The following is a 27,857-nucleotide window of genomic DNA, read 5'->3' as shown; positions in this document are numbered from 1 at the left end:
TGCCTGGGCTCCAGCCCAAGCCTGAATGTCTACGCTGTAATTTTTTTGCCCCTCAGCCTCAGCCCAAGTCAGCGAACCCAGGCTCTGAGACTCAGTGCCATGGGCTTTTTATTGCAGTGCAGACTTACCTTTAGATGCTTATCTTAGCCTATGGAAGAGCCCACATCATTAAATCCTGTTCTTGGTCTAATTTCAAAACTCAGGGATGGTCCAGCCAAATCAGGACTACTGACATGTATTTAATGGGCTCCGTTGGTTCTAGGCTTAATTTTGTAGGCCTTGTTTTTCACCAAAGACTCTCCTGGAGTAAGGTTTCTTGTTATCACTGGGTTGTCCTTGGGTGTGTCTATACTAACTGAGGAAGTTGTTGCAGACTGAGCAAATGTTTTATAAATTGGTTTTGCCATGCACACACCAGTGGTCGTGTTTTGCCATTTTGGCACATACATACTCAGCCTGCCTTATGGCTATGGTTGTACCATTATATTCTCTGGTCCCTGATGCACCTATCTCATAGCACCAAACAGAGAGTTGGGCGCTATTTTGTAGAGTGGAACTAGGTGAAACAGCGTGAGCCAGGAAAGAAGTAACACTTGCAGCAGTTTGTTCACATTGGAGAGATTGTTGTAGATTAACTCAAATCCAGCTGCACAAATACAAAGACCTTGCGCTGACTTTAAAGGCAACTAGTACAAATGTTTATAGAATCATTGGGTTAGAATGGAATGTATCTTGTCTAACCCCCTGCCAAGATGCAGGATTTGTTGTGTCTAAGCCATCCAAGACAGATGGCTATCCAGCCTCTTTTTTGAAAACCTTCATCAACAGAGCTTCCACAACCTCCCTAGACAGTCTGTTCCATTGTCCTACTGTTCTTAGAGTTAAGTTTATCCTGAGATTTAATCTAACTTTGCTATGCTGTAGTTTGAACTTGTCTTGCCCTCTGTGGCAAGGGAGAACAACTTTTCTCCATCTTTTTTATGGCAGCCTTTCAAGTATTTGAAGACTACTATCATGGCACATTTCAATCTCCTTTTTTCCATACTAAATATATCCAGTTCCTTCAGCCTTTGCTCATATGGCTTGAATTCCATCCCTTTGATCATCTTTGCTCACTTCTGGATCCTTTCCAGTTTCTCCACATCCTTTCTGTACATTGGTGAGCAAAACTGGACACAGTGCTCCAGCTGAGGCCTAACCAGCACCAAGTAGAGCAGTGTACTATCAGCTCCCATCACTTGCAAGGTATACCTCTGTTAATGCATTCTAAAGTTGTCTTTCTCTCTCTTTTTGTCTCTCTCTCTTTTTGTCTCTCTCTCTCTTCCTTCCTTCCTTCCTTCCTTCCTACAGCATCATGTTCTTGACTTGTTGAGGTTGTGATCCATCACAACTCCCAGATCCTTTTCAGCAGGGCTGCTGCCACTCCCGTTATCTCCCATTCTGTATTTGCATTTGTTTTTTCTTCTCTAAGTGTAGCACTTTATATTTGTCTTCGTTGAATTTCAGTTTGTTGTCTGTAGCCCAGTTCTCCAATTTATAAAGATTCCTCTGAATCTTAATTCTGTCCTCCAGAATGTTGGCAATCCCTCCTCCCCCCACCAGCTTTGTATCCTCTGCAAATTTGATCAGCATGCTCTCTATTCCTACAACCAGGTCATTAATAAAGATGTTAAATAACACCAGACCCAGAACAGATCTCTGTGGAACCCCACTTGAGACCTCCCTCCAATCTGACATCATTCCATTAATAGTTACTCTTTCTATATATTGTTTAGCCAATTTTGCATCCACCTAATGGTAGTTCCACTAAGCCCGCATTTCTCCAGCTTACTTACCAGAATGTCATGTGGGACTGTGTCAAAAGCCTTGCTGAAGTCCGGGTATATTATATCCACTGCATTCCGGCTATCCACCAAATCAGTTACCCTTTCAAAGGAAAAAATCAAGCTGGTTTGGCATGGTTTTTTCTTGGTAAAGCCACGCTGGTTGCTAGTTGTTACCATGTCATTCTCCAGGTTTTTGCAAATTGAATGTTTTATACATTGCTCTAGTTGCTTCCCATATATTGAAGTCAGGCTGACTGGTCTATAGTTCCCCAGCTCCTCTTTTCTCCCATTTCTAAAGATGAGCACTATATTAGCCCTTCTCCAGTCTTCCGGGACCTCTTCTGTCATCCATGAGTTTGCAAATATTATTGCCAGTGTCTCCGAAATTTCTTCAGCTAATTCCTTTAGTACCCTCAGGTGAATAGTATCGGGCCCTGTTGATTTGAATTAATTCAGATTGGTCAGAAAATCTCTAATGCGTTCTTTACTTATCCTGATTTGCATCCCTTCCCCTTTATTGTCTATGGTAACTTCGCTAGTTGTACGGTCACATGTTGTTTTTTTTGTGAGAAGACTGAAGCAAAGTAGGCATTGAGCACCTCTGCCTTTCCAACGTCATATGTTACCAGTTCACCTTCTCCATTGAGCAGCTGACCCACACCGTCCTTGACCTTTCCCTTTTGTCTGACATGTTTGAACCCCTTCTTGTTGTCTTTAACATTCCTTGCCAGCTGTAACTCATTGTTTGCCTTGGCTTTCCTGATTTTTGTCCCTCCATGCTTGCGCCATTCCCATATATACTTCCTTGGTGACATGCCTCTCCTTTCATTTCCTGTATGTATCCCTTTTGATTTTTAGATAGCTAAAAAGATCATTGTGCAGCCACATGGCCTCCTGTGGCTCTTCTTACATTTCCTGTGCGTCAGAATAGCTTGAGCCTCTAGTATCACATCTTTTAGGAACTGACAGCCTCCTTAAACTCCTTTTCATCCTAATTGATCTTTCCATGGGACCTTGCCTACTATTTCTCTGAGTTGGTTAAAATCCACCTTCTTGAAGTCTAATGTCCTTGTTTTGCTGTTCTCATGTCCTCCTTTCCATAGGATCTTGAATTCTGTAAGATCATGATCACTTCCTCCCAAGTTCCCAAGCACCTTCCCGTTGGTCAAAACCAAATCCAAATGGATGACCCGCTTCTTGTTTCCTCAACTTTCTGAATCAGAAGGTTGTCCCTTACACATGCTAAGAATTTGCAGGACATATTAAGTTGTGCTGTAATAGTCTTCCAACAGATATCAGGGAAGTTAAAATCCACATTAATACTAGCTCATGTGTTAGCTAATAGAATGAAATAGAATAATAACAATAATAGAATTGTTACCTGCTTGTAGAATGACTCATCCACTTCCTCTTCCTCATTTGGTGGTCTACAACAGACCCCCCCCACCATAACATCGCTACTATTCTTTTGCCTTTTATCCTCACCCAGAAACTCTCAGTAGGTCTGTTTGCTCACTTTCTTCTAGACCTCGGAGCAAGTGTATGTTCTTGATGTACAGTGCCACACCTCCTCCTTTTTCCCCATACCTATCCTTTCAAAACAAGCTAGGAAATGGTTGGTCATAGAATCATAGGACTGGAAGGGACCTCAAGACCTAGAGGTCATCTAGTCCAGTCCCCTGCACTCATGGTAGGACTAAGTATTATCTGGACCATCCCTGACAGGTGATACAGCCACTGCATTGGGCATTTCAAGGCATTGCATATATAATGCATATTCAGAGTAATAGTTTAATTCCTTTTCACCTAGTGAGCTCTTATGGCTGGCTGTAAGAGCCTACTACATGCTCTGGTGAGGCAGTGTGCACTTGCGACTGCTCTACAAAAACTGCAGTCTCTATGCTAATGTGCAAATGTTCTGAGGAAAGATGAAAATATAGAGAGTAGCAAAAAGCTAATCTTGAATGGAAAGTGGAATTCGAAAATATCACAACCGTTGTTCAGATCATTGAGGTACCCACTGGAGGGTGGATGGATGACCATCGTGGCATTTCATTGGCTTGGATGGAATGGGATGTGGTGAGGGGTGGCCCATGATCAGATGCATTGGAGTTTTCCTGTTTAAATTTTAAAAAAAGGCCACCTAAAATTTCATAGCACTAATGGAAAATAAAGGGAAAAATTATATCCCCAATCTAAAATGCACGTAGCTTGGTAGGTGCAGATAGTAATACAGATCAGTGTTTGTTGAAACACATCTAACTTCTAGGAAATAATTTCTGGGAAAAAAACAAAATTACTACTTTTTCTCTGAAGTCAAAGGAGCACTTGAAGTGGGTGGCAGCAGCAGCAGTATAGGTCACCAAGTGGGCTACAAAAGTTCACTTCACAATTTATAACTCAGCAATGTCAATCAGTACCTGCTCAGTGCCTAGCAGCAGCAGGCGATACACACTATGGTGTTTGTACGTATTTGTCCACATTTACGCTTCTGTGTGACAATCAGAGGAGATTTTTGTGTCTTTCCTTAGAAGTGAAGTAAAATCAGGAAACTTGAATTTTATTATTCAGATTCTTTTCTACAACTCTAATGCTCTTCGTGACCATGATTGTAAAAAAGCTAGTGTGCTACTACTATAGTTAGACTCCTGGGTAGATTTCAAACATTTATATCATGAGTGTTACGCATGCCCTTAGAAAAATTAATGCTTTAATATTGTGCAGTGAGACAGTTTACTAATCTGGTTTTGGTCAAACCTTTGGAGAAGTACCTGGGAAAGTAAATAAGAAAGAGAATTTCCATCAGTAACAGGTAAAATCAAACAGTGTCTCTTATGAAATAGCCCCACTGAAGATCTGTAGGGGAGAATTGCACAAACTTTTCAAATGCAGAATGATCATAAACAGCTTCAGAGAAAACACTTAAGTATTTTTTCTTTTGTTTTGGATGACTTTCTTTTCAGTTGGAGATTTAGCACTTCCCTTTTTAGGGCACAATTAATCCTAATTCAGTAAACCTGATTGTCTTGCACTTTTTTCAGAAACTTCTAGTCACTGATGATTACAAGAAATTTAACTAAAATTACTTCAGAATATTTAGCAAAATCTATGTAATAATTATCCACATGTTAAAGTAATTTTGTATTTGTACAGTTACCAACCAAGCACAGGCATATTTCCTCTGAACATTTCTTGCTTAATGCCAGGTATTCCCACCGTACCCAGAACACATTAGTATCCAGAACATGATTTATCTTTTGACAACACAGGTGAATTTTTAAAATAATACCATACAAAAATTCTGCTTATATTAAGAAGCAGCATTGTAAACTAATAGTGAAGATGGGGTTACTGTTCCTTTTCAGTGAACATGTCCACATTAACTCTGTTCGTTTGGATTCTGTAAACCTTGCAGGAGCTCCTGCTAGGTAGGTTAACAATTAGTATTCTATTTATGCTTCAAAAAATAATCCGTAGTCCAGGACTGAGACTGTAAAATGATTTTGTGTTTTTTCTTTCCAGGATTGATAGTATGAAGAATATTATTGTAGGAAAGAGAATAACTGGTTGCATCATCTATTTTTCTTGTAGGAATATCCAGCTGCTTCAAAATCCAACTGTCCGGAAAATGAGTCCTCTCCTTCCTCGCCAAAGCACCAAGCCACAGTCAGTATGCAAGTTGTCTCATAATAGACATGTAGATGCCAGGCAACAGGTGCACTAGATAGTTTAAAACAGCAAGTCTGCTTGTGCTCTTAAACAAAGTAAAGGTGTCTCAGGATTTTCTCTCTGTTGGCTTGCATCTGCTTCTGAAATTACATTTAAAAAGGACTCACATTAGGATTTAGATTCTATCCAGTAATGTGAGAAAAGAAAAGATTGAATGATTTTTTCTTAGAATAGGATTCAGTATCTCATATGCCTATTTGAGATTGTAACATGCTTACATGTTACACAAACAATAATATCTTCACAACGTCCCTGTAGGGATAGGAAGCTTTTCTTTAATGTCTTAAATTTTTTTTCAAAGTATTTAGTTAGGACTTGCTTGTGGAATAAATAGTTTATGGCAAGTTATTTAGCATCTCAAAGGGAAATCTCCACTATTTTTGTTCAGCTGGCAGTTTGATATGTCAAAGGCATGAAGCACTTCCTATTGTTAGTAACGTGTAATAGTTAATTACAACTGTTGTTTCTGAGCTTTGTGCTACCACTGGTGTCTTGCTAAAGAGAGACTGAAATTATGGGAACCTAATGAAAGTCAGTAGTGTGCATTCTGCTCTAGCAATAGCTCAGCTTTTGGAAGGAAAGCTTGCGCTTCACTAGTTTTATGTGGTGACCTGTGCAACCTTTAAGGTCCAGCAACACGTTTTTCAAGATAGGTGGATCCTATCATGGCATGTGGTATATGGCAGTGGTTCTCAACCTTTCCGAAGTACTGTACCCCTTGCAGGAGTCTGATATATCTTGTGTACCCCCAAGTTTCATCTCACTTAAAAACTACTTGCTTACAAAATATACATAAAAATACAAAACTATTACTGAAAAATTGCTTGCTTTCACATTTTTACCATATAATAAAATAAATCAATTGGAATATAAATATTGTACTTGCATTTCAATGTATGGTATATAGAGGAATATAAACAAGTCATTGTATAAAATTTTAGTTTGTACTGACTTCTCTAGTGCTTTTTATGTAGCTTGTTGTAAAATTAGGGAAATATCTAGATGAGTTGACATACCCCCTGGAAGACCTCTGTGTAGTCCCAGAAGTACACGTACCCCTGGTTGAGAACAGCTGGTATATGGTATATGAAGTATCTGGATTTTATCTCATCTAGTGCAGTAAATGCCCAAATAACTGGGGGGGTGAAACCAGACAATCGCTGTGTTCTCAAATGAACTCTCACAGGAAAATGATAAAGGACAAAAACACCCTGTCACCTGTGGATGAATACTTTTCACAAAGCAATCTCTGTATATCTGACCTATCAGTTTTCATCTTCAAAGGAAACCTACACAACACTTTCAAGAGATGAGCATGGGAGCTTAAATTCATTACTCTGCTAGGCACTAAAAATCATGAATTGAACAGAAACACTGGATTTATGGCTTATTATAATGATCCGTAACCCACTAACACCCTCTTTTTTTGTACTATGACTGCAGCGGTGTTAACAGGCCACTCTGCCTTGAATGGTCCCTTACAATATGTGCTAACTTCTTATGCTGCACCTTGCGTTTTGCTTTGACACTAGGAGTACCTTTCCCAGATTTGAAAAATTGCTCTGTGTGTTTCAAAACATCATCTCTTTCACCAACAGAAGTGGCTCCAATAAAATACATTACCTCACCCACCTTTTGTCTTTAATATCTGGAACTGACATGGCTACAACTAAACTGCATATAACAAAGCAAGAAGTAGCAGAATTTATATTTATTACTTCATTCTGCAAATCTGAAACAGTACAAGTATAAAGTTTCCTTTTTATCTGAGAATTTGATAAATATTCCTGTATATGTTCTTAATGTTGCATAACATCGGAAAATATTTAACCCCATGGCACCTGCATACCACTTTTTTTGCTGTGTGGCGTGGTTAATCAGCCATTAAGAGATCTACAAATTTACGCAGATGCTGACCAATTAATTTCTTCAATTGACAAAGCATAGCAAAGCAGTTTGTAGTTTTAATCTTTAAGCCCTTCATGGTGGGCAATAATACACAAGACATCAAAGCAGTGTTTCACTTCCAATGTTTAAGCTAAATTAAACACATTTGTCTTCAATTAGCCCAATCATTTTAAGAGAGGACGTACAGTATGTCATCAATGTGTTGAACTACCTTCATTTACAAACCTTAATTCAAACTGAAGCTGCCACAGAATTTCCAGTCTGCTGCCTCAAACTGTCAAAGAAATTAGTTTGCAACAGAGTACATGGGGCCCTGAATAGGGTCAGCTTCCCACTTATTGAATAGTAATGATGAACCTTCCATTGTCATCTTGTTTTCATCACTATGCATATATTTAAACATAATTCAATTTCTGCAAGTGTCATATCAGTGAAAATATTTTATTGCCAAATGCTTATCCTACTGATGAATAGGAACATAGAGGCCCATGTTCATAAATGTAATGTCGTCGTCTTTGTCTAATGTCGGTCTTCCTACAGGGTCAAGAGAAGTATGGATTATTAAACGTAACAAAAATTACAGAAAATGGGAAAAAAGTCCGGTAAGTTTACACTTAATTATATCTCCTTGGTCCTCGTATTCTAGTTCTATGTATTGCTATTTATCAAAGTAAATATGCAATAGCAAATATTAGGATTTTCATAGTAGGACTTTTAATCAGTTTTTTTATAACCTCTTTATTCTGGATAGAATTTGTAACACTTCTATGTGAATTTGCCTCAGTTTCTCTTTGGGACAAGAGTTTCCCTACCCCAAAGCTAAAAATGTGGACGAAAGATCCTGGACTTCTGACTATGGTATGTGAGGTCTCTGGATATCATCCTGCTTTAGTTGAAAGTGCTCATTCATACTGCATTTGGGTGCGATATTGTGAGGCTATAGCAATTATTACTCAATCCACAGATTCACCTAATTAGTTTTTGTTGTAATTATCCAAATTGTTCATTTCCAAATACCAATTAAACTGATTGGTAAAGAATATGATGATGAAAGGTATTAATCGTGTATGGCATTAGCAATGTAATTAGAACTTTGTTCTTTTCGTTTTCCCTTCAAACAAGTCTTCCTTTATAGAACTGAAGTGTGACTTTCATAACAAAGCTAATTTTAAATTTTAGACAACACTGTACTAATTCTTCTCCTGTATTCCAAGAGTAGTTGTATTCCCTGGAGGGGAGAGAAGCTTCAGTTGTTGCCTCTAGTTAACCTTGTCTAGCACTATACCTCATAGGAGAGGAAATATTCTGGTCTGTATTCTTATTTCTTTTGTGGATGAAAGTTTGACTATCACTTTCATCTTTTGTTTGCACTTTGGAAAAAAAACTTTCAAAGAGATTGGTGTGAGGTGTATTTTGATGCTGTGCTATAACTGCACTATAGTTGAGGTTGCACTAGAGTTCAGTTTTAATAGGAGCTTTTAACCATTTATTTTGTAAAAATAAATGGTTAAATGGTTTGAAAAATGAATTCATACAAAAAGAATAAGTTAGATTATTACCACTTTTGGCAATTTTTTTCCCAACTAGATTGTCTCACTTTTCTTTGTACCCCTTTTGCAAGAAATCTAGAGCACTCTGGGATCTCCTCCTTTGTGTACATTGTGGTGCCTCATACTGATTCCTCAAATATCAGTTTCACGTTAGTAGTGTTAATCCAGAGAGCATTTTATAATTTTTAGCCATAATGGAAAATGTGCACCAAGACTAATTTAACAACAAATCATCATTGTGCAAACACTATCACAGTGTCTCCTTCACCAAATACCCTCTGAAGGCTAGAGGAAAGCTTCCTGAGGTGGGAAAGAAGTCTAGGACTTCAAATCTCCCCCTTTTTTAAATGCTGTTTAAATTTCCATGCAATTCACTACCCTTATTGACAACAATTCTCAACCCCAACCTAGAACAGTTAATGAAGAGCTGCCAAAATTCACCCACCCTAATTTGTTCAATTAAATTAGCGCATTTATACAATATCATTGCCAATACAAAACTTAGATCTCTGAAAAACCCCAATCTTATCCACTGTAGTATGCTGACTTTCAAAGTGACTAACACTGGTTTGGCTATTTTATCTCTAACCACTATAACACCAGACTCCTTTCCCAGAGCTAGGGATAGAATCCGTGCTTCCTGATCATTAACCATTTACTGTTGACTAGTACAGTTGTGTAACCCATTGGGAAAGTGTTAAGTCCTCCTCCAATAGCAGGTCTATGGAGGCATTAGCAGTTATTCCTTAGCTCTAGTAGTAAGGGATCTGAAGGTCAAGAGGTTCAAATCCTGCTGCTGATCTGGGAGAGGTTAGTATGGTTACGTGTGACTCACACAGTGAATAGATCACTTTAAGTACGAAACCTTTTTTAAACTATGATGATCTGTAAATTATGGTCTGAATCGTAAAATACATGTTTCAGTCATTTATCATACATTTTGCTTGTGTAACTCACTGGTCAGTGTGTTGTCACGTTTTGTGCCAAATCCATAGAGGATGCATGTTTGTGACAGCTTGAGAGCCTGACCCTTTAGGATAAGTTGTAAAGGCTTTTAGCTGTGGAGGTCACTGGTTTAATCCTTTGTGTTGGCCAACATGGTGGCCATCACTCTTGCAACTGTCCTGCACTGGCATATTTAAAGTTCGAGAAGTATGCTTCATTCCATCAGGGAATGGGGGGAGCAATAGACATATCTGCTGGTGTAATACAAGCACATGCACCCTAGTGCTGCAACTGTATCTGGCTGTATCCAAGTTCTAGAAGTCCACATGGAGTGTGTTGGAAAGCGACTCCTTTACTAAAGTTCCCTCAAGCTGACAGGTTATGCTGTTACTGCAAAACAGAGGGCTGCTTTTGGTGTACTTAGTCTCAGTAACTTTTAAAATGGTGATAAAATCTTAGAGACAAAGAATTTATTGAGGCACATCACAGTTTCTCACAATTTTCAGGAGGGTCAACACAGGAAGAGCTTTGGAAGGTCAGTTTCTCCCTCTGATTTCCAGGCAGGTACAGCTCTTGTTCTCCCTGGCTCTGGTGCTATTCACTGAGGTACATCAAAAATGCATTAAAAAATATCTAGGAAATTAACAAACAAAGACTATGTTTTGTGACTGTGAAGATTGCGACAGCATCCACCCAAAACCTTAAAGACATGGAAATATCTTAAAAGGAAAGACCTGTGCATTCCTTTCCACTTTCTTATTGCCTACAACAGTCAGTAACTCACTCCAGTACTCCATAAGGTTTTCATTTCCATCTCCAACAGATACTCAAAAGCAATAGGTACCCAGCTTCATCAAACTTGCACTCTAAAACAAAACCTTAAGTGATTCAGCATGTGCTGATATAATTGATGTGAAGGCATATGAGGTCAATCGGCTAAAGTTTTATGTTGGAGTGCTAGTTTGAAGTTGGGGTATATATTACTGTTGGATGAAACTGAAAAGCTGTGAAACAGTTAACTGTTGGTGTTGAAAGGAGTGAGGCAGTTCACGTTACTTAGAATGATAATTTATCCATGTGTGGCATCAGTAAGACTGCAGTGTTCACATTCAAAGTATTCTCTTTTCAGATGTAAGAGTTATAAACTAAACTTTTTAAAAAAAATGAAAGCTGAAATGTTTCAGAAACCAGTTGGCCACCAAAGCATTGTCAGTATGATATACCACAGAGTACTGGCTCAATCTTACCTCTGGCCTCGGTGGTGATCTTCATCTCTGATTTCTCTGACCCTTTGCTTAGTGCCATAGATGGCCACTTAAATTATAAATAGGAATAAATATACAGGTTGTAGTATGGACAGTCTGTTATGAGACAACTTTTGGAATTCTACCTTTTTTTATTTTAAATGTTGCATGAATGTAAAAATATTTTCTACTTAACTCAGGTCTACTTTTCCTTTAGTCTAATTTAAAATGTGGAGTGTTCTGAATGTTAGTGTCTTGCTTGAACTCACATGCAATATTAAATTTTTTGTTCCAAACAAGCCCTTAAAAATTATGCAGGTAGGTTTAGTATAGCCATTTAGGTTTATGGACTTCTGCTTGAAAAGCAGCAGTATGGCCACCCTGTCTATTTTGCTAAGCTATTTATTATTATTTCATACTTAGGCAATAAGACTAGAAGACATGGCTACTCAAGATTTTTTTTTACCTCAAGGGAATAGGTGTTCAGAAATAGTAATGGACTTGTACTTTTCTGCATTGTAAACACGCAACAAATATTCTTTCAATCCAAATACAAATCAGTGTATTCTGTCAAATGTGGTACACTTACATCCTGTGTAGGTATGAGGTACCATGATCAGTCAGTCTCATGATTATGCAATGCTTTGACATAACCTATTTAATACCCTGCAGTTTGGGCAGGCTAAATTAGCATCTTTGAGGTCATAATTATACACTGTGTTTCTTCTAGTGAAACTCGTGGCTTTCACTACTAAATAGCTCTATTTGGTTTAGACTTTGATGGCCAGCTTGGGGCTATTAACATAAGTTCCCCATCACAAATATAATAGTAGCAATCAAAAGACTTACTAATATCACTAATGAGTATATATGTAGTTAATTGTGCTAACACAGAGATCAGCATTCTAGCAGTGATGGACAATGTAAGGTAGTTTTTAATTTTATTTGAAAACAAATATAAATGTCAGTATTTTAATTGCAGAAAGAACTGGATGTCGTCATGGGCAGTATTACAGGGTTCATCGCTGTTGTTTACTAAAACCCAAGGAACTGGAACTGGTTGGGTAAGTACTTCAGGCTATCTTTTTGCTTTATTTAAATGTGGAACAGATTAAGCACAATAAATTCTAGCAATTATCTGTAGAATCTATATAAAAAGGTACTTACATGATTCAAAAAATGACAAAACAAGGAAAATAGTGTAGTGTAGCAGTCAATTATGATGATGGGTAAGAAGAAAACCAAATATACTCTTTTCCGTGTTACAGAAAATCTTGTGATTCATTCTTATCAGCACTAATTTAGAAACTCATAAAGGGTTTTTGGTTGTCTTCAAATTTGTCAGAATTGAATCAAAAGATAGCAGGTTGCAGAAGATGCTCCAGACCAAATTTGTCCTTGATTTGTTTCTCACCATGCATTTCTGAATTGGGTCTGTTTTGTGTGTGTTTTTTGGTTCATGGATTAGTTAGTAGCTTGAAGATATTTTTCACACTTTGAGGTAAGTTTGAAATAAATACATAAAATTAAATAATAAAGGAAACACTGTAAAGCTCAAATTATTACACTGGAAGAACTGAATCAGCCAGTATGTACTTCATAGATTATGCTCCTGGTGTTTGCGAATCAATCTAAGGGATAGGGGAGAAGGCAGAACTTCTGAGCTTTTGTCATGTTACAATCCATGCTTTACTGAATTTTGTTTTATGCTGCATGTTGAAAGAAATATTTTTTCACATGCAGTATGTCCAATAGACAAAAGGCAGTGTTTAAGGGTATCCTTCGACTGAAAGTTCTTCAAATTTATATCCATCCCACGTTGAACAGCAGTTACTGTTTCAGTGATTATGTATATATCCAGTTACATCTCAGAAATGTCTTGCTATCCATTTTCTTTCAATATTAGATTTTGTACAAGATTAGTGAAGTTCTTATATTAAGTATGTAGTCCTATTTGAAAACTAATGAATAGATTGCAATTCTAGCAGCTGTATTTGACTGGCATATGCTATTACTCTAGCATACTCTCTGGAACTTTTTTCTACTTGATTCACCCTCTGCTGCCTCACACTGTATAAGCAGCAAATTGGTATTGACAATTTTTCTGAAGGACTATTTTCATTTCAGAGATTAGAAATCTTGTCATTTTTTGCCATTCTGTTGCGCTGTAGCAGTCGAGTGGATGGTTGCAGGAAGCACAATGGGAATAGGTAAGGACAGAAGCTACTAGGATGGATCAGGAGGTGATAGGAAGGAAAGAAAAAAAATAGGGGTGGGGCAGAACAAAATGAAGAGTAAAAGGAATGAGGCAATGTTAATCATATTGGGATATGATAGGGAGTGGACCTAGTGACCTAAGGAGATGTTCACACAATATGAATGAATTGAAAGAACAGGAGAGGGTGTGCATGGGGGTGGAAGCATGGTTGAGGATGCATAGAAAGTGAGCTTGAAACACTTAAAAGGATAAAGGAAACAAATGTTAAATGACTTGTGCATCCAATACTGGGTAGAAGATATTTCTACAAGCAATACATTTTATGATAAAGGAAAAAATCAATTACATATAAACACTTAAATGGTTTTCTGTGCAATGCATGTGATTTTTATGTAAATGTAATAACATGGCATATTGAAGAAATATTGGAGACCCTGGAAAGGTGAGCATGGGAGTGGGAAATGTATTAGTGAAGTGATGAGATTCGACAGGAATAGAAACTTAATTTTTCTCCCTTTTATTGCTGACTGGAATCGAATTAGCTTAATTTCACCACCCCGCTTTATAACATAGCATGTTCACTACAGATGATCATGAGAACTGATATTCAGTCTGCCATATATAAAGATGACTCCTCCCCTTTAAAGCATATTGCTGTTATTGGTACCCTCTAATCGTTTTTATAGTTTTCTGTAGCTAAAGGTATAACGCATACTGTAATCTTCCAAATCAATTGAGAGAATCTCCGACTGGAGGTTCGACAGAGGGCCAGGTCTCTGAGATGGCGCTGAACAGTCTCTCTCTCTCTCGGGTGCTTGGCTGGATGGTTCTTGCTTGCATACTCAGGATCTAACTGATCATATAAGGCATCAGGAAGGAATTTTCCCTGGGGTCAGATTGACAGTGACTTTGGGGTTTTTTCGCCTTTCTCTGCAGCATGTGGGTCACTTACCAGGATCATCTAGGTATATCTCACTTAATTATTTCCTCCTATCCCAGGGGCTTCCTGCACTAGTGCACCTATTCTCTGCTTGTGGCACATAGCTAGTCTCCTGTGGGCTGTAATACTTTGGTCTAATTTTGATTGTTGGGATTAGTGTGGTGGCCTGTAAAATACAGGAGGTCAGACCCCATGATATAGTGTCCTCTCTGGCCTTAAACTCTGTGACACAGGTTGTTAAAGTTTGGGAACCACTGATCTAATTTAAATATAAGTACATATCTTGTCCACTATATGGTAAAATATTTTCTATTTAGTACCTTAAGGTATGCAGTGTTGGAAACGAGACAGATATTTACAGTGTGATCAGTGTAAACTAGCTTTTAAATTATCAAGGGAGAGTATCTGTTTTCAAAGACTGTATATCTCTGTGTATACATACTTATGCACTTTTCTGCTCTCCCTGTGCAATGAAAAAAAATACAATATTTAAAAAATTACTCATCAGTCATTTGTAAACTCTTATCCTTCAGAAACAACCCATAAGAATATTTAAACACATGTTGTACAGTCATGGTTAAGATTCACTTGAATCCTATTTAAGACCCGAGTTTCATGTCACCATCATCTGGTTGAAAAAATATTTGTTTAGTGGTTACCTAGTTGTTGATGTGTTTGCTTTTACTCTTGTGCATTGCTTTGTGACTTCATCATTTTTCTTCCTTTTTCTCACCAAGTCATTTTGCCAGTGGGGCTTAATTCCTGAGCTCCTGCTCTCGCTGTTTTCTTCTTGGAAAAATGCTCTCAGTGGTCGGCCTGCTGTCACCTATGTAAACTGTGATCCTGTTTCAGCTATCACTGTATGTGTTCTTGTTACATGCCTCTTGCACCATACTATTTTATTCACGATCAGTATCTTAAAATAAATTTGAAAGACACCTCATTTCTCCAAGAATTGCTAACTGAGTTGAAGTAATTTTCATGCCATTTTATGTAACGCTTCATGTTTTCTGTATATCTTCTGGGGTTTGTGTCTGTCTCTGTCTCTGTCTCTGTCTCTGTCTCTCTCTCTCTCTCTCTCTCTCTCTCTCTCTCTCTCTTTTTTTTTCCGAAATGCATTAAGGTTGTATAAGGTAAAAATTAATGGGTATATTCCAATAATCCTGTAATCACCCTAATGGAACTAAATACAAAGATAACTCCAGTACCGATGAAGTGGATTCTAATCCACATTGTACCAGTCACTGGAACCACTAGTATTTTGACTAATGGAGGGCATGATATAGTATATTAACAGCTTTTAGGGCCTATGTCTAATTCTTTCTAACAATGCAACTAATTTAGGATGTTTGGAGGATATTTATATGCATTTGATTTGAATGATCTGTTTGAAATCTGTCAAATATAGCTATATAGCTATAAATGAAATACCTTATGATCACATGACTGCATACATGTCGCATTATGCATCATGGGACATATAATGCAGCTGAAATAAGAGGAAAATGTCAAGGATGTCTTACTGCACAGCATGCAGAAAACTGATGCAAAACACCATACCAGTTTACATACAATAAGACAGCCTTGTTTGGTATAGTGTGGGTACAATATAGAAATGCTGTATTCTCAGAAAAGAATCAAATATTTGTAGGCTAAAAGGCTAGCTCAACAGTAACAAGTTTGTTTGTAAGGGATGGTAATTGGCTCCTTTGAGCTATCTTCAGTTCTGCAAAATTATCAGTGTAAAAAAAAAAAGTGTTTAAAGCTCAAATGCAAAACTTCAAAATCTACTTTCAGTATGTTTTGATGATGATGACGGACAGAAATGTTGCAAAAAAAAAAATCATTTTGATGCCATAGTTATGCAAGTACCTTTTAGTGCCTTTAGAGGAAAAGGAAAGGGACTGTTAACTTTAAATTTAGTCAGGCTACTTGAGATTTGGTATGGCTGCTAACATCTCACTTGTGGCAATCACTTTCGATTATGATCTCTTTGGTGAGGTTTGCAATAGGACAATATAAATGCATCTATGCATGTTTAATTAGCAAAATATTAAGAGAAATTAAACTAATGTAAACTCCATTCCATTGTCAGTCAAAATGTGCTGCTGAATGCATGAAATGTTACAAGGCCCAGATGCTCATAAATATTTACCATCCATTGTTCTTGAATACATGGTCTGAGTATGTGGTTTGGATTTTTGTACATTGTTTCAGAATCTGAACTGATTCTTGAAGAAATTTAGACTTTCAGTTGCTGAGTGAGAGCCTGATTCTTAACTGCTTGGTAGCAAAAGTTTTGCACTGTCCACTGACTACTATTGTAAGTTCAGTGCGGGCAGGAACCAGCTTTTTGTTCTGTTTGTAACACTTAGCACAATGAAGCTCTAGTCCATGATAGGGGCTCTTAGGCACTATGATAATACAAATTATACAAACTAATAAATATTCTGGGAAAATCTGTGTTGTGTGATTTACTAAAATACAACAAACTGTTTTGAAATGTTCAGCTGTCAACCTGTACTAAAAGTCTACATTATCTGAGATCTCTTAAATATGTTTACATTACTAAAACTATGTACTATACCATAACTCACCAGTGTTGTGCAACTGTGAATATAAGAGAATTAAAGAATAAAATTACAAGGACGATCTCTAATTGGAACATAAAATCTTTCTGGAGGATTGGGTCTGTCATGTTTAAAAACATGTTTTTCAGTAAGAATTTTTCTTCTATCCTTTTGTTAGGAAAATAAAAAGTAAAATCCCTCCTCCCTTCATTTAAATTATTTAAAAAAATAATAGCCAAAAAAGTTTAACATGTATTAGGTAATGAATGACAGTCTGATAATATGATATGGAAATTATCTCTCTAAATTGATAGTTTGAATTGGCCTAGGAGGTGGTGGTCAGGTATCCTGTATTTGTGTGTGCTTGTACAGCAGCCGTCTCAATGAGCCTGATCCTGAGCCAGGCCTCTGGCTACTGCTGCAACACTGTTTTAAAATGGTTTTCCTTATCATTGAATGGCTGCTTAGAGGCGCATATTAAATGAGTTAGTGTTTTGATTTTAAGTGGTGATTCTGTTTTGTCCCCACAGTGTTTGAAAAATTTCCCATAAACTAGGATTGTAAAGCCACAAATAATAATTAGTTACCCAACTGCTGTTTGCCTTTGAAAAGCTCCTGCTCTGTTCCTGGTGGACAGTATCTATGGTACAGAACCGCTGACACTAACAAACATCATTGCTGACAGTCTCAGCAGAGAGAACAGAGATTAAATGGGAATGGAAACTGAACTACTGTTCTCCTAAAGGTGGTTCTTCCTGAATAGAGATGAGGCACATTGGTAGATTCACTGTGGAGACACTTGCATTGATGCTCTCCATGGGGTTCCTGTTCTGTGGCGACAGTGAGGATTTTTTTCCTCCAGAGCAGTCAATCAGCACTCCACACAGACGTTAAATTCACTTTTATAGAAAGACAAAACACGTTTAAGTCATTAGTCTGGAGCCAGGAGAGTCTCAGTGATGGTATGGCACTGAATTTCTATGCCAGCACCACTTCACTTCTAATCTTCCTCTTTTGGCTAATTAAAATTTTGATTATTCATTTTTTGGCCCAAAATTACCTTTTATGTTTTGTGAAGACCACAGGTTCAGACCCTTTAAAAGGGAAATAAAAGCTGAGTGATAAGGGGTGAAACTCTAGTGAATGTTCAGCTTCCCATTTAAGACTGTTGTTACATTAGATATGTACCACAGTAAAACGTCATCAGTGTGTTTTTAATTTTTATTTTATTGTTTCATAAAACCCAATGCAACACTCCTTGTTTAACAAGGAAACTTGTGGTTGTGCTGATATCAGGAAAAGAGAGAGAAAAGAAAGTTTGTGAATGGTTTTCCCCACTTGCGTGAAGGACGCTTGTGGATTAAATCCCATTTTCACAATTTATGTTGGTTATTCAGTGTTTGAATATTAGATTAGACAGTGAAATTGCTTTGTTTCTGTGCACTTGCACAGTGCAGCAGTGTTTGTGTTGCAAATGCTACAGGAAAATGTTTTAAGTAAAATTTTAATTGTAAAATCAATTGGGTTTTATGAAACATTCCTTAAAAACCAATGTCCCTTCAGTATACTAGGGAGAGCTTTTACTATATTCTACAAGGGTATATTTTTGCCTGTCTAGTAAAGCCATTAGTATTTTTTAAGTCCAAGTGTCCAGGTGTTGGTTAAATGCTAGAATGACTTCACCAAAAGCCAACCTGTTTACAACTTTGGACAATCTGTGCCCAAAACCATACTATAATCAAATTATAGTTGTACAATTGTTGCATTAAAAAATTCTGTGTTGGAGTTAGTTTTTTCATTTAAAGCATATATCAGTATCATTTGTATATTTGCCTATTCTCAAAAACAGACCATTCTTTGGAAACATTTAGTTTTTCATGGTACCGCTTCTGTTGGGAAGTTGGGCAGAACACTGTACTTGAGTTAACTGTGTGTAGTCTGTAAAATACTAAGCTCTATTATATATGCGGGTCACAAGACTGTGTACATTTTTTAGGGGTGACTAATCAAAGAAAATAATTATTTATTCTTTCTTTCAGAAGTTTGGGGTCAATCAGTCTAAACCAGAATTCACAGTGGATATCAGAGGGGCAGTTATTGACTGGGCATCAAAGGACAAATCCAGCAAAAAGAATGTTGTTGAGGTGAGTTTATTTACTTTGCAGAAGTATGGCTTTGTTTTGGTGGTTTACTATATTCCAAACGGAAAAAAAAAACTTCTCTAAGCTTAAAACAAACAAAAAAACCAGTCAGTTGGATTAAAGGCATACATGCCCCAGGACAATATCAAGATAAAGGTTTTTCTAAAATACGTACACATTACTGTAAGTGCAAGCTGTTTACCTTTTTAATGTAGCCTATAATGTATAATTGCTTTTGAATTTAGGTTAACTTGTTCTTTTTAGTGGAATCAATTTTTGAATCATTATATGGCAACTGAAAGCAGTAGCCAGGAACTTAACATTAGCTGAAACCAGAATACTATATTGTCATTTTAACACATCTCTTGAAATAAACTGTTGTCATTTGCTGCAAAACAGAATTCAATTTTGTGTGTGTTTTGGATAACTTTAAGCACTGATCAGAGTTATACCCATGTCTTATTTCTTAATTCTGTTGTGAGAACTGGATCATCTGATAATACCTCTTGGCTGTGTACCTTGTATTTATATTATCAGCATAGTTAACTATGACATGCTGCACATTGTTCTCCTGTCTGAAAACAAGAAGACAAAGGTCACAGATAAATATCATTAACAGTTACAGCATTCAGAATTTCTATATTAACCAAACAATAACTGTACAGCATATATACACAATAAAGGATAGGTAAGATTCATTTTAGGGTTTGATATCCTGTCTGACACACAGGCTCGCATTGCCATATGACTTGCAGCTGCTGCACATTTGTGGCCATGTACAACTGTTGAGTTTAACTTAACATGGTTTTAAAACACTGAATTATTCTGAATATTTATATTTTGTTCTAATAGAATATTTCTTTTCTTTAAAGCTGAAAACCCGCCAAGGAACTGAACTCTTAATTCAATCTGATAATGACGTTTTTATTAATGAGTGGTTTAAAGTTCTTTCTTACACTATCAGTAATCAGGTATGTACTTAAATCTTGAAGATATTTTTTTTCAGTGCTGTCATAGTTAGAAACTATTTTGTGAACCTGCTCCATCATTCCAGCCCTTTAAGTGTTAAGTGTATCACTCATGCTTTCATTTCTTGACTTCTTGGAGAGTGAGTATATTGGAGGTGGGAAGAGGAAAGGGCATTTAGTAGCCAGTTCAGTGGTCCCTGGTGCCTGGCTAATGTAATAGCACTAGTGCTGATAAGGGAAAAGGGATTGTCTAATGCAGGGGTGGGCAAACTTTTTGGCCCGAGGGCCACATCTGGGTGGGGAAATTGCATGCATGGCTGGGGCAGGGGATTGGAGTGCAGGAGGGAGTGCGGCGTGTGGGAGGGGGTGCAGTGTGCAGGAAACGGCACAGAGGAGGGGTGCGGGGTGTATGAGGGGGCTCAGGGAAGGAGGTTGGGGTGCAGAAGGGGTACGGAGTGCAGGAGGGGGCTCAGGATATGGGTGCAGGAGGGATGCAGGGTGTGGCAGGGGGCTCAGGGCAGGGAGGTGGCATGTGGCAGGGGGTTGGGGCTCAGGGTAGGGAGGTGGGGGATGCGGCAGGGGGCTCAGAGAAGGGAGTTAGGGCGCAGGAGGGGTGCGGGTGCAGAAGGGGGCTCAGGGCAGGGGGTTGGTGTGCAGGAAGGGTTTGAGCTCCAGCCCAGCGCCGCTTACCTTGAGTGGCTCCAGGGTGGCAGCAGCGTGCGGCGGCGCTACAACAGGCTCCCTGCCTACCCTGGCCCTGCTCCACTCCAGGAAGCGGCTGGCACTGCAGCCCCTGCGGGAGAGCGGGGCAGAGGGCTGAGCGCCTTGCCCTCACCGGCGGGTACCTTCCCTGAGGCTCCCATTGGCTGCAGTTCCCTGTTCCCGGCCAATGGGAGCTTCGGAGGAGGTACCCACTGGTAAGAGCAGCGCCCGGAGCTCTCTTCCCCCACTTTCCCCAGGGGCCACAGGGACATGGTGCTAGCTGCTTCCCAGAGGAGAACGGGGCTCGAGGCGCCATGAGGGTGTCAATCCCATGGGCCGGATTCAAAGCCCTGAGGGGCCGGATCCGGCTCGCGGGCTGTAGTTTGCCCACCCCTGGTCTAATGGATAGGATGCTCGACTGGGACTCAGAAGACCTGGATTCAGTTTCTATCTCAACTACAAGCTTCCTGTGCAAGTGGCTTTCTTGAGCAAGTCACTTAACCTATCCTGTGTCTCAGATTTATAAATGTTTGTTGTACATGTGGCCAGAGCATTGATTATTATTTTTTTAAAAATAAAAATGTCTTTCCTCAAAAATAATGAGGCCTTGAAATTGTTTTAGACTTGACTTCCACACTGTCTTGTTAGTATGATAGTTATGAAGTAGAAGTACATCATTCCTGGAATCATGGAGTAGAGTACGAAGGACAGAATATGGAGATGTGTTACACTAAAGCCAACGAGAGCATCCTCACCGAACTGCTAATATTTCTGGAATTGTGTGTTCTGTCTAGGTATCACATTGCAGGTGTAGGGGCTTTGGCAATAGCCCTCTGATTAGTTGGAATTTATGCCTGATCTTAGAAAGTAATCCACACGGACTACATCTCAGTGAGCTATTCATTTTAACATTCTGAGAGAACACTGACATTAGCAAACAGGGTTAGGCTTTCAGAGGCTGACAAGATCACTATATCAAATTATCTTTGTGGTGTTCTGTCACTATCATAGAATATCAGGGTTGGAAGGGACCTCAGGAGGTCATCTAGTCCAAACCCCTGCTCAAAGCAGGACCAATCCCCAACTAAATCATCCCAGCTAGGGCTTTGTCAAGCCTGACCTTAAGAACTTCTAAGGAAGGAGATTCCACCACCTCCCTAGGTAACGCATTCCAGTGCTTCACCACCCTCCTAGTGAAAAATTTTTTCCTAATATCCAACCTAAACCTCCCCACTGCAACTTGAGACCGTTACTCCTCGTTCTGTCATCTGGTACCACTGAGAACAGTCCTCTTTGAAAGCCCCTTTCAGGTAGTTGAAAGCAGCTATCAAATCCCCCCTCATTCTTCTCTTCTGCAGACTAAACAATCCCAGTTCCCTCAGCTTCTCCTCATAAGTCATGTGTTCCAGTCCCCTAATCATTTTTGTTGCCCTCTGCTGGACGTTTTCCAATTTTTCCACATCCTTCTTGTAGTGTGGGGCCCAAAACTGGACACAATACTCCAGATGAGGCCTCACCAATGTCGAATAGAGGGGAATGATCACATCCCTTGAGCTGCTGGCAATACCCCTACTTATACAGCCCAAAATGCCATTGGCCTTCTTGGCCACAAGGGCACACTGACTCATATCCAGCTTCTCGTCCACTGTAACCCCGAGGTCCTTTTCTGCAGAACTGCTGCCTAGCCATTCGGTCCCTAGTCTGTAGCGGTGCATGGGATTCTTCCGTCCTAAGTGCAGGACTCTGCACTTGTCCTTGTTGAACCTCATCAGATTTCTTTTGGCCCAATCCTCTAATTTGTCTAGGGCTCTCTGTATCCTATCCCTGTCCTCCAGCGTACCTACCTCTTCTCCCAAACTTGTTGAGGGTGCAATCCACACCATTCTCCAGATCATTAATGAAGATATTGAACAAAACTGGCCCAAGGACTGACCCTTGGGGCACTCCACTTGATACCGGCTGCCAACTAGACATGGAGCCATTGCTCACTACCTGTTGAGCCTGACAATCTAGCCATTTTTCTATCTACCTTATAGTCCATTCATCCAGCCCATAGTTCTTTAATTTGCTGGCAAGAATACTGTGGGAGACTGTCAAAAGCTTTGCTAAAGTCAGGGAACAATACGTCCACTGGTTTTCCCCTCATCCACAGAGCCAGTTATCTCCTCATAGAAGGCAATTAGATTAGTCAGGCATGACTTGTCCTTGGTGAATCCATGCTGACTGTTCCTAATCACTTTCCTCTCCTCTAAGTGCTTCAGAATTGATTCCTTGAGGACCTGCTCCATGATTTTCCCAGGGACTGAGGTGAGGCTGACTGGCCTGTAGTGCCCAGGATTTTCCTTCTTCCCTTTTTTAAAGATGGGCACTATGTTAGCCTTTTTCCAGTCGTCCGGGACCTCCCCCAATCGCCATGAGTTTTCATTGGCTCTGCAATCACATCCGCCAGCTCCTTTAGCACTCTCGGATGCAGCACATCCGGCCCCATGGACTTGTGCTCGTCCAGCTTTTCTAAATAGTCCCAAACCACTTCTTTCTTCACAGAGGGCTAGTCACCACCTCCCCACGCTGTGCTGCCCAGTGCAGTAGTCTGGGAGCTGACCTTGTTCGTGAAGACAGAGGCAAAAAAAGCATTGAGTACATTAGCTTTTTTCACATCCTCTGTCACTAGGTTGCCTCCCTCATTCAGTAAGGGGCCCACGTTTTCCTTGACTTTCTTCTTGTTGCTAACATACCTGAAGAAACCCTTCTTGTTACTGTTAAAATCCCTTGCTCGCTGCACCTCCAGGTGTGATTTGGCCTTCCTGATTTCACTCCTGCATGCCCGAGCAATATTTTTATACTCTTCCCTGCTCATTTGTCCAATCTTCCATCTCTTGTAAGCTTCTTTTTTGTGTTTTGGATCAGCAAGGATTTCACTGTTAAGACAAGCTGGTCGCCTGCCATATTTACTATTCTTTCTCTCAGGATGGTTTGTCCCTGTAACCTCAATAAGGATTCTTTAAAATACAGCCAGCTTGCCTGGACTCCTTTCCCCCTCATGTTATTCTCCCAGGGGATCCTGTCCATCAGTTCCCTGAGGGAGTCAAAGGCTGCTTTTCTGAAGTCCAGGGTCCATATTCTGCTGCTCTCCTTTCTTCCTTGTGTCTGGATCCTGAATTCGACCATCTCATGGTCACTGCCTCCCAGGTTCCCATCCACTTTTGCTTCCCCTACTAATTCTTCCCGGTTTGTGAGCAGCAGGTCAAGAGGAGCTCTGCCGCTAGTTGGTGCCTCCAGCACTTGCACCAGGAAATTGTCCCCTATACTTTCCAAAAACTTCCTGGATTGTCTGTGCACCGCTGTATTGCTCTCTTGCAGATATCCGTGATTGAAGTCTCCCATGAGAACCAGGGCCTGCGATCTAGTAACTTTGGTTAGTTGCCAGAAAAAAGACTCATCCATCTCATCACCCTGGTCTGGTGGTCTATAGCAGACTCCCACCACAACATCACCCTTGTTGCTCACACGTCTAAACTTAATCCAGAGACTCTCAGGTTTTTCTGCGGTTTCATACTTGAGCTCTGAGCAGTCATACTGCTCTCTTACATACAATGCAACTCCCCCACCTTTTCTGCCTTGCCTGTCCTTCCTGAACAGTTTATATCCGTTCATGACAGTACTCCAGTCATGTGAGTTATCCCACCAAGTCTCTGTTATTCCAATCACATCATAATTCCTTGACTGTGCCAGGACTTCCAGTTCTCCCTGCTTGTTTCCCAGGCTTCTTGCATTTGTGTATAGGCACTTGAGATAACTCGCTGATCGTCCCTCTTTCTCAGTATGAGGCAGGAGCCCTCCCCTTTCGCGCTCTCCTGCTCGTGCTTCCTCCCAGTATCCCACGTCCCCACTTACCTCAGGGCTTTGGTCTCCTTCCCCCACTGAACCTAGTTTAAAGCCCTCCTCACTAGGTTAGCCAGCCTGCTTGCGAAGATGCTCTTCCCTCTCTTCATTAGGTGGATCCCGTCTCTGCCTAGCAATCCTCCTTCTTGGAACACCATCCCATGGTCAAAGAATCCAAAGCCTTCTCTCCAACACCACCTGCATAGCCATTCGTTGACTTCCACGGTTCGACGGTCTCCACCCAGGCCTTTTCCTTCCACGGGGAGGATGGACGAGAACACCACTTGCACCTCAAACTCCTTTATCCTTCTTCCCAGAGCCAAATAGTCCGCAGTGATCCACTCAAGGTCATACTTGGCGGTATCATTGGTGCCCACATGGGGAAGCAGGAAGGGGTAGCGATCCGAGGACTTGATGAGTCTCGGCAGTCTTTCCATCACATCGTGAATCCTAGCTCCTGGCAAGCAGCAGACTTCTCGGTTTTTCCTGGTCGGGGCGGCAGATAGATGACTCAGTCCCCCTGAAGAGAGAGTCCCTGACCACCACCACCCGCCTCCTTCTCTTGGGAGCAGTGGTCGTGGAACCCGCATCCCTAGGACAATGCATCTCATGCCTTCCAATCGGCGGAGTCTTCTTCTGTTCCCTTCCCTCAGATGGATCATCTAGTCCACTCTCCGCATTAGTACCTGTGGAGAGAACATGAAAACGGTTGCTTACCTGTATCTGCGTTGCTGGTACATGGACGCTCCCCTTTCTTCTTCTGGAGGTCACATGCTGCCAAATTTCTTCACCATCCTTCTGTCCCTGCTGCGCAGCCTTCTCTGAATCTTCAGAACATTGTGTCCATAGAAGCATATCCTGACGTCTGTCCAGGAATTCAGTTTCTCTTATGGAATGCAGGGTTGATACTTATTTCTCCAGACCTTGAACCTTCTTTTCCAATATGGAGACCAGCTTGCACTTTGTACAGACAAAGTCGCTTCTGTCCTGTGGAAGACAAACATGGAACATCCTGTGCAAGTCACAACAGCTGAACACTCCCCATCCATATTACCTTCCTTCTGCAAGCTTCGTCAGGAATTGTTGTAACTACTCGGAGAAGCCGGCAAGATGTAAGCCTCAGTGGGCTCTCCCCAGGCAAACTCCCTATGTTAGCCTCTCTGCTGTTCGCTGCTCAGCTGGTTCGCAGCTGACTGGCTTTTTATAACAGTCAGGCCCAGTCAAGGCTCACCTGGAACAAAGCACTCCCAATTCACACTTTTCAAACAATCAATCAAGCACGCTTTGCCAACAGGCATTTCCAGTTTCTGCCGTAGAAGATGGCTACTTATTCATAGCCATGACTGACAAAGATAGGGAAACTGCTTCATGGGCTCTTTGTGTACACCCAGCCCCCACACTAAGTGATTTTGTGGTGGAAAACATAGGTAGAATAGCGAACAGTCTACCTCCACATGAAAGAATATTTTATATATGCTTGGCTGGTTGATGTTACAAAATCTCAGCAGGACAGGTATACTACTTGTGTTTTGACCTTGGCTGAATTCAGTTAACCTAATGATTGTCCAGTGACATTTTCTCTGTTGGGCCTTGTGAACAAATCCTGCAACTGTTAAGGGTTAATACTAGTCTTGTTGATACAGAAATGAATATAGCTTACAAGACTATGGTATCTAATTCCAAGAAGTTACCAGTTTAATATTTTTAAAAAGCATATTTGTATTATAAGACTCTCTATGGATTATGGTTAATAAAATATACTGTTGTCTGTTCTGAAAACTGTCAAGCAAAAAGAGAACTAACCAGTGTCTTTTTTAATCAATAGGCAGTGGAGTCTGATGAAGCATTCGAAGATGATGTACCAGATTCCCCAGGGGTGGAAAAACAAGACAAAGAGAAGGACCATAAGGATGCCAAGAAACTTCGTTGTAAGTTAAGCTAATTCCCAGTAAAACCTTCATTATTAATATCTACCTGGTTAAGATTGGAAATAATATAATTTAAGCAAAAAGAACATTTAGTGCATTGCAGTTTAAAACGACTTAAAAAGATAAACAAATGAAAGATCATACAAAGTTAAAGTTCTCCAAACAATCCTAACTGCCCTGTACCTTACCACAGTGTACTATCCATATACTAATTATTATAACTACTTTTCAAAAATTTTAAATTTAGCTGTTTGGTTTTATAAAGCTTTAGCTTCATCAGTTGTTTTTTTGTAAGCTTTGCAAGATGTAAGAGAAATACTTCATAATTTGAGATTCAAATTTTTGTAGTTAACTTGATTTTTTATAATGTTGGGTGGAAGAAAAATAGTTTGCTGCTCTAGAATCCAGGACTAGTGAATAAAATGAATTTGAAGTTTCTGTACTGCACAATTGGGGAGTTTTTTTTTTTAAAGTTAGCGGATATATCAATAAGTGAAGATCCCTTCATTAAGTTTCATATCTTTGACAAATTAACCTGAAAGTCGCTGTCAAATGCACAGAATAAACAAAGTGATCGGCAAACTTTTCACTTCTTGTTTCTGGCTTCATACGTAACATTAGAAAATAATTATTTTAACTGTGTAAGTAATTTCATATCAAGGAGGTTTGATGTTGGACATGAAGGATACAAATCTAAGATAAAAAGCCTGACTTAGAAATAGTACAGTTGTAGTAAATCGTGTATGTGCATATGGCAGGGTTGCAACTAATCCTCTGTCTCGTAAGCTCCTCTGAGAAGGGGCCATTCTTGACAGTTTGGAAAGTGCCTACGACGTACAGGTGCTTGCATAAATAAAAGATAGAGAAAATAGTTTGCACTGTATATTTTAATGTGTTAGAATATACTGGTTTTTTCCCTTGAAGCATTTGCCAGCTTCAAATAAGTTTTTCTTGTATTGTTCTCTGGGCAAACTATTTAGCTATTTAATGCTTGTCAAGTTTGTTTTTACATTTCTATATTAAATTTACTTTTTCTGTTTTAGCGATGAAAATATCTAGCAGCATAGATTCTTCAGAACAGAAGAAGACAAAAACAAAGCTGAAGAAATTTCTTACACGACGCCCTACATTACAAGCTGTTCGAGAAAAAGGCTACATTAAGGGTAAATTATCCTTATTTCTTCAGTAAACCTTTTGATAAGCTGAATTTTACAATCATGTCTGTGTCGCAGAGCAGGAATTAGTGTAATTCTAGAGGAAACCAGCCTTATAAAGTTAACTATATTTGACTGAAAAGGAACCAGTT

The 27,857-nt window shown here is 39.7% G+C and overlaps 1 protein-coding gene across 6 annotated transcripts in view; it reads left to right on the top strand.

Annotated features, from left to right (window-relative positions):
* The window catches only part of ARHGAP12 (Rho GTPase activating protein 12), a 142,404-nt gene that overhangs the window by 102,228 nt on the left and 12,319 nt on the right, over positions 1 to 27,857 (top strand). For 4 of the 6 annotated variants that reach the window (XM_074946186.1, XM_074946182.1, XM_074946183.1 and 1 more), the window contains 7 exons: positions 5,418 to 5,492; positions 8,004 to 8,065; positions 12,185 to 12,266; positions 18,970 to 19,074; positions 19,944 to 20,042; positions 26,449 to 26,551; positions 27,595 to 27,714. In XM_074946186.1, coding sequence (XP_074802287.1) covers positions 5,418 to 5,492; positions 8,004 to 8,065; positions 12,185 to 12,266; positions 18,970 to 19,074; positions 19,944 to 20,042; positions 26,449 to 26,551; positions 27,595 to 27,714 — 646 coding nt within the window. The remainder of the gene's footprint in view (positions 1 to 5,417; positions 5,493 to 8,003; positions 8,066 to 12,184; positions 12,267 to 18,969; positions 19,075 to 19,943; positions 20,043 to 26,448; positions 26,552 to 27,594; positions 27,715 to 27,857) is intronic. The other 2 variants (XM_074946187.1, XM_074946185.1) reach the window with 1 other exon arrangement.

Source organism: Natator depressus, chromosome 2, assembly GCF_965152275.1.
Source record: "Natator depressus isolate rNatDep1 chromosome 2, rNatDep2.hap1, whole genome shotgun sequence".
Lineage (NCBI taxonomy): Eukaryota > Metazoa > Chordata > Testudines > Cheloniidae > Natator > Natator depressus.
Note: the sequence above shows the minus strand (reverse complement) of the source record. Positions and strands in the feature narration are given on the sequence as shown.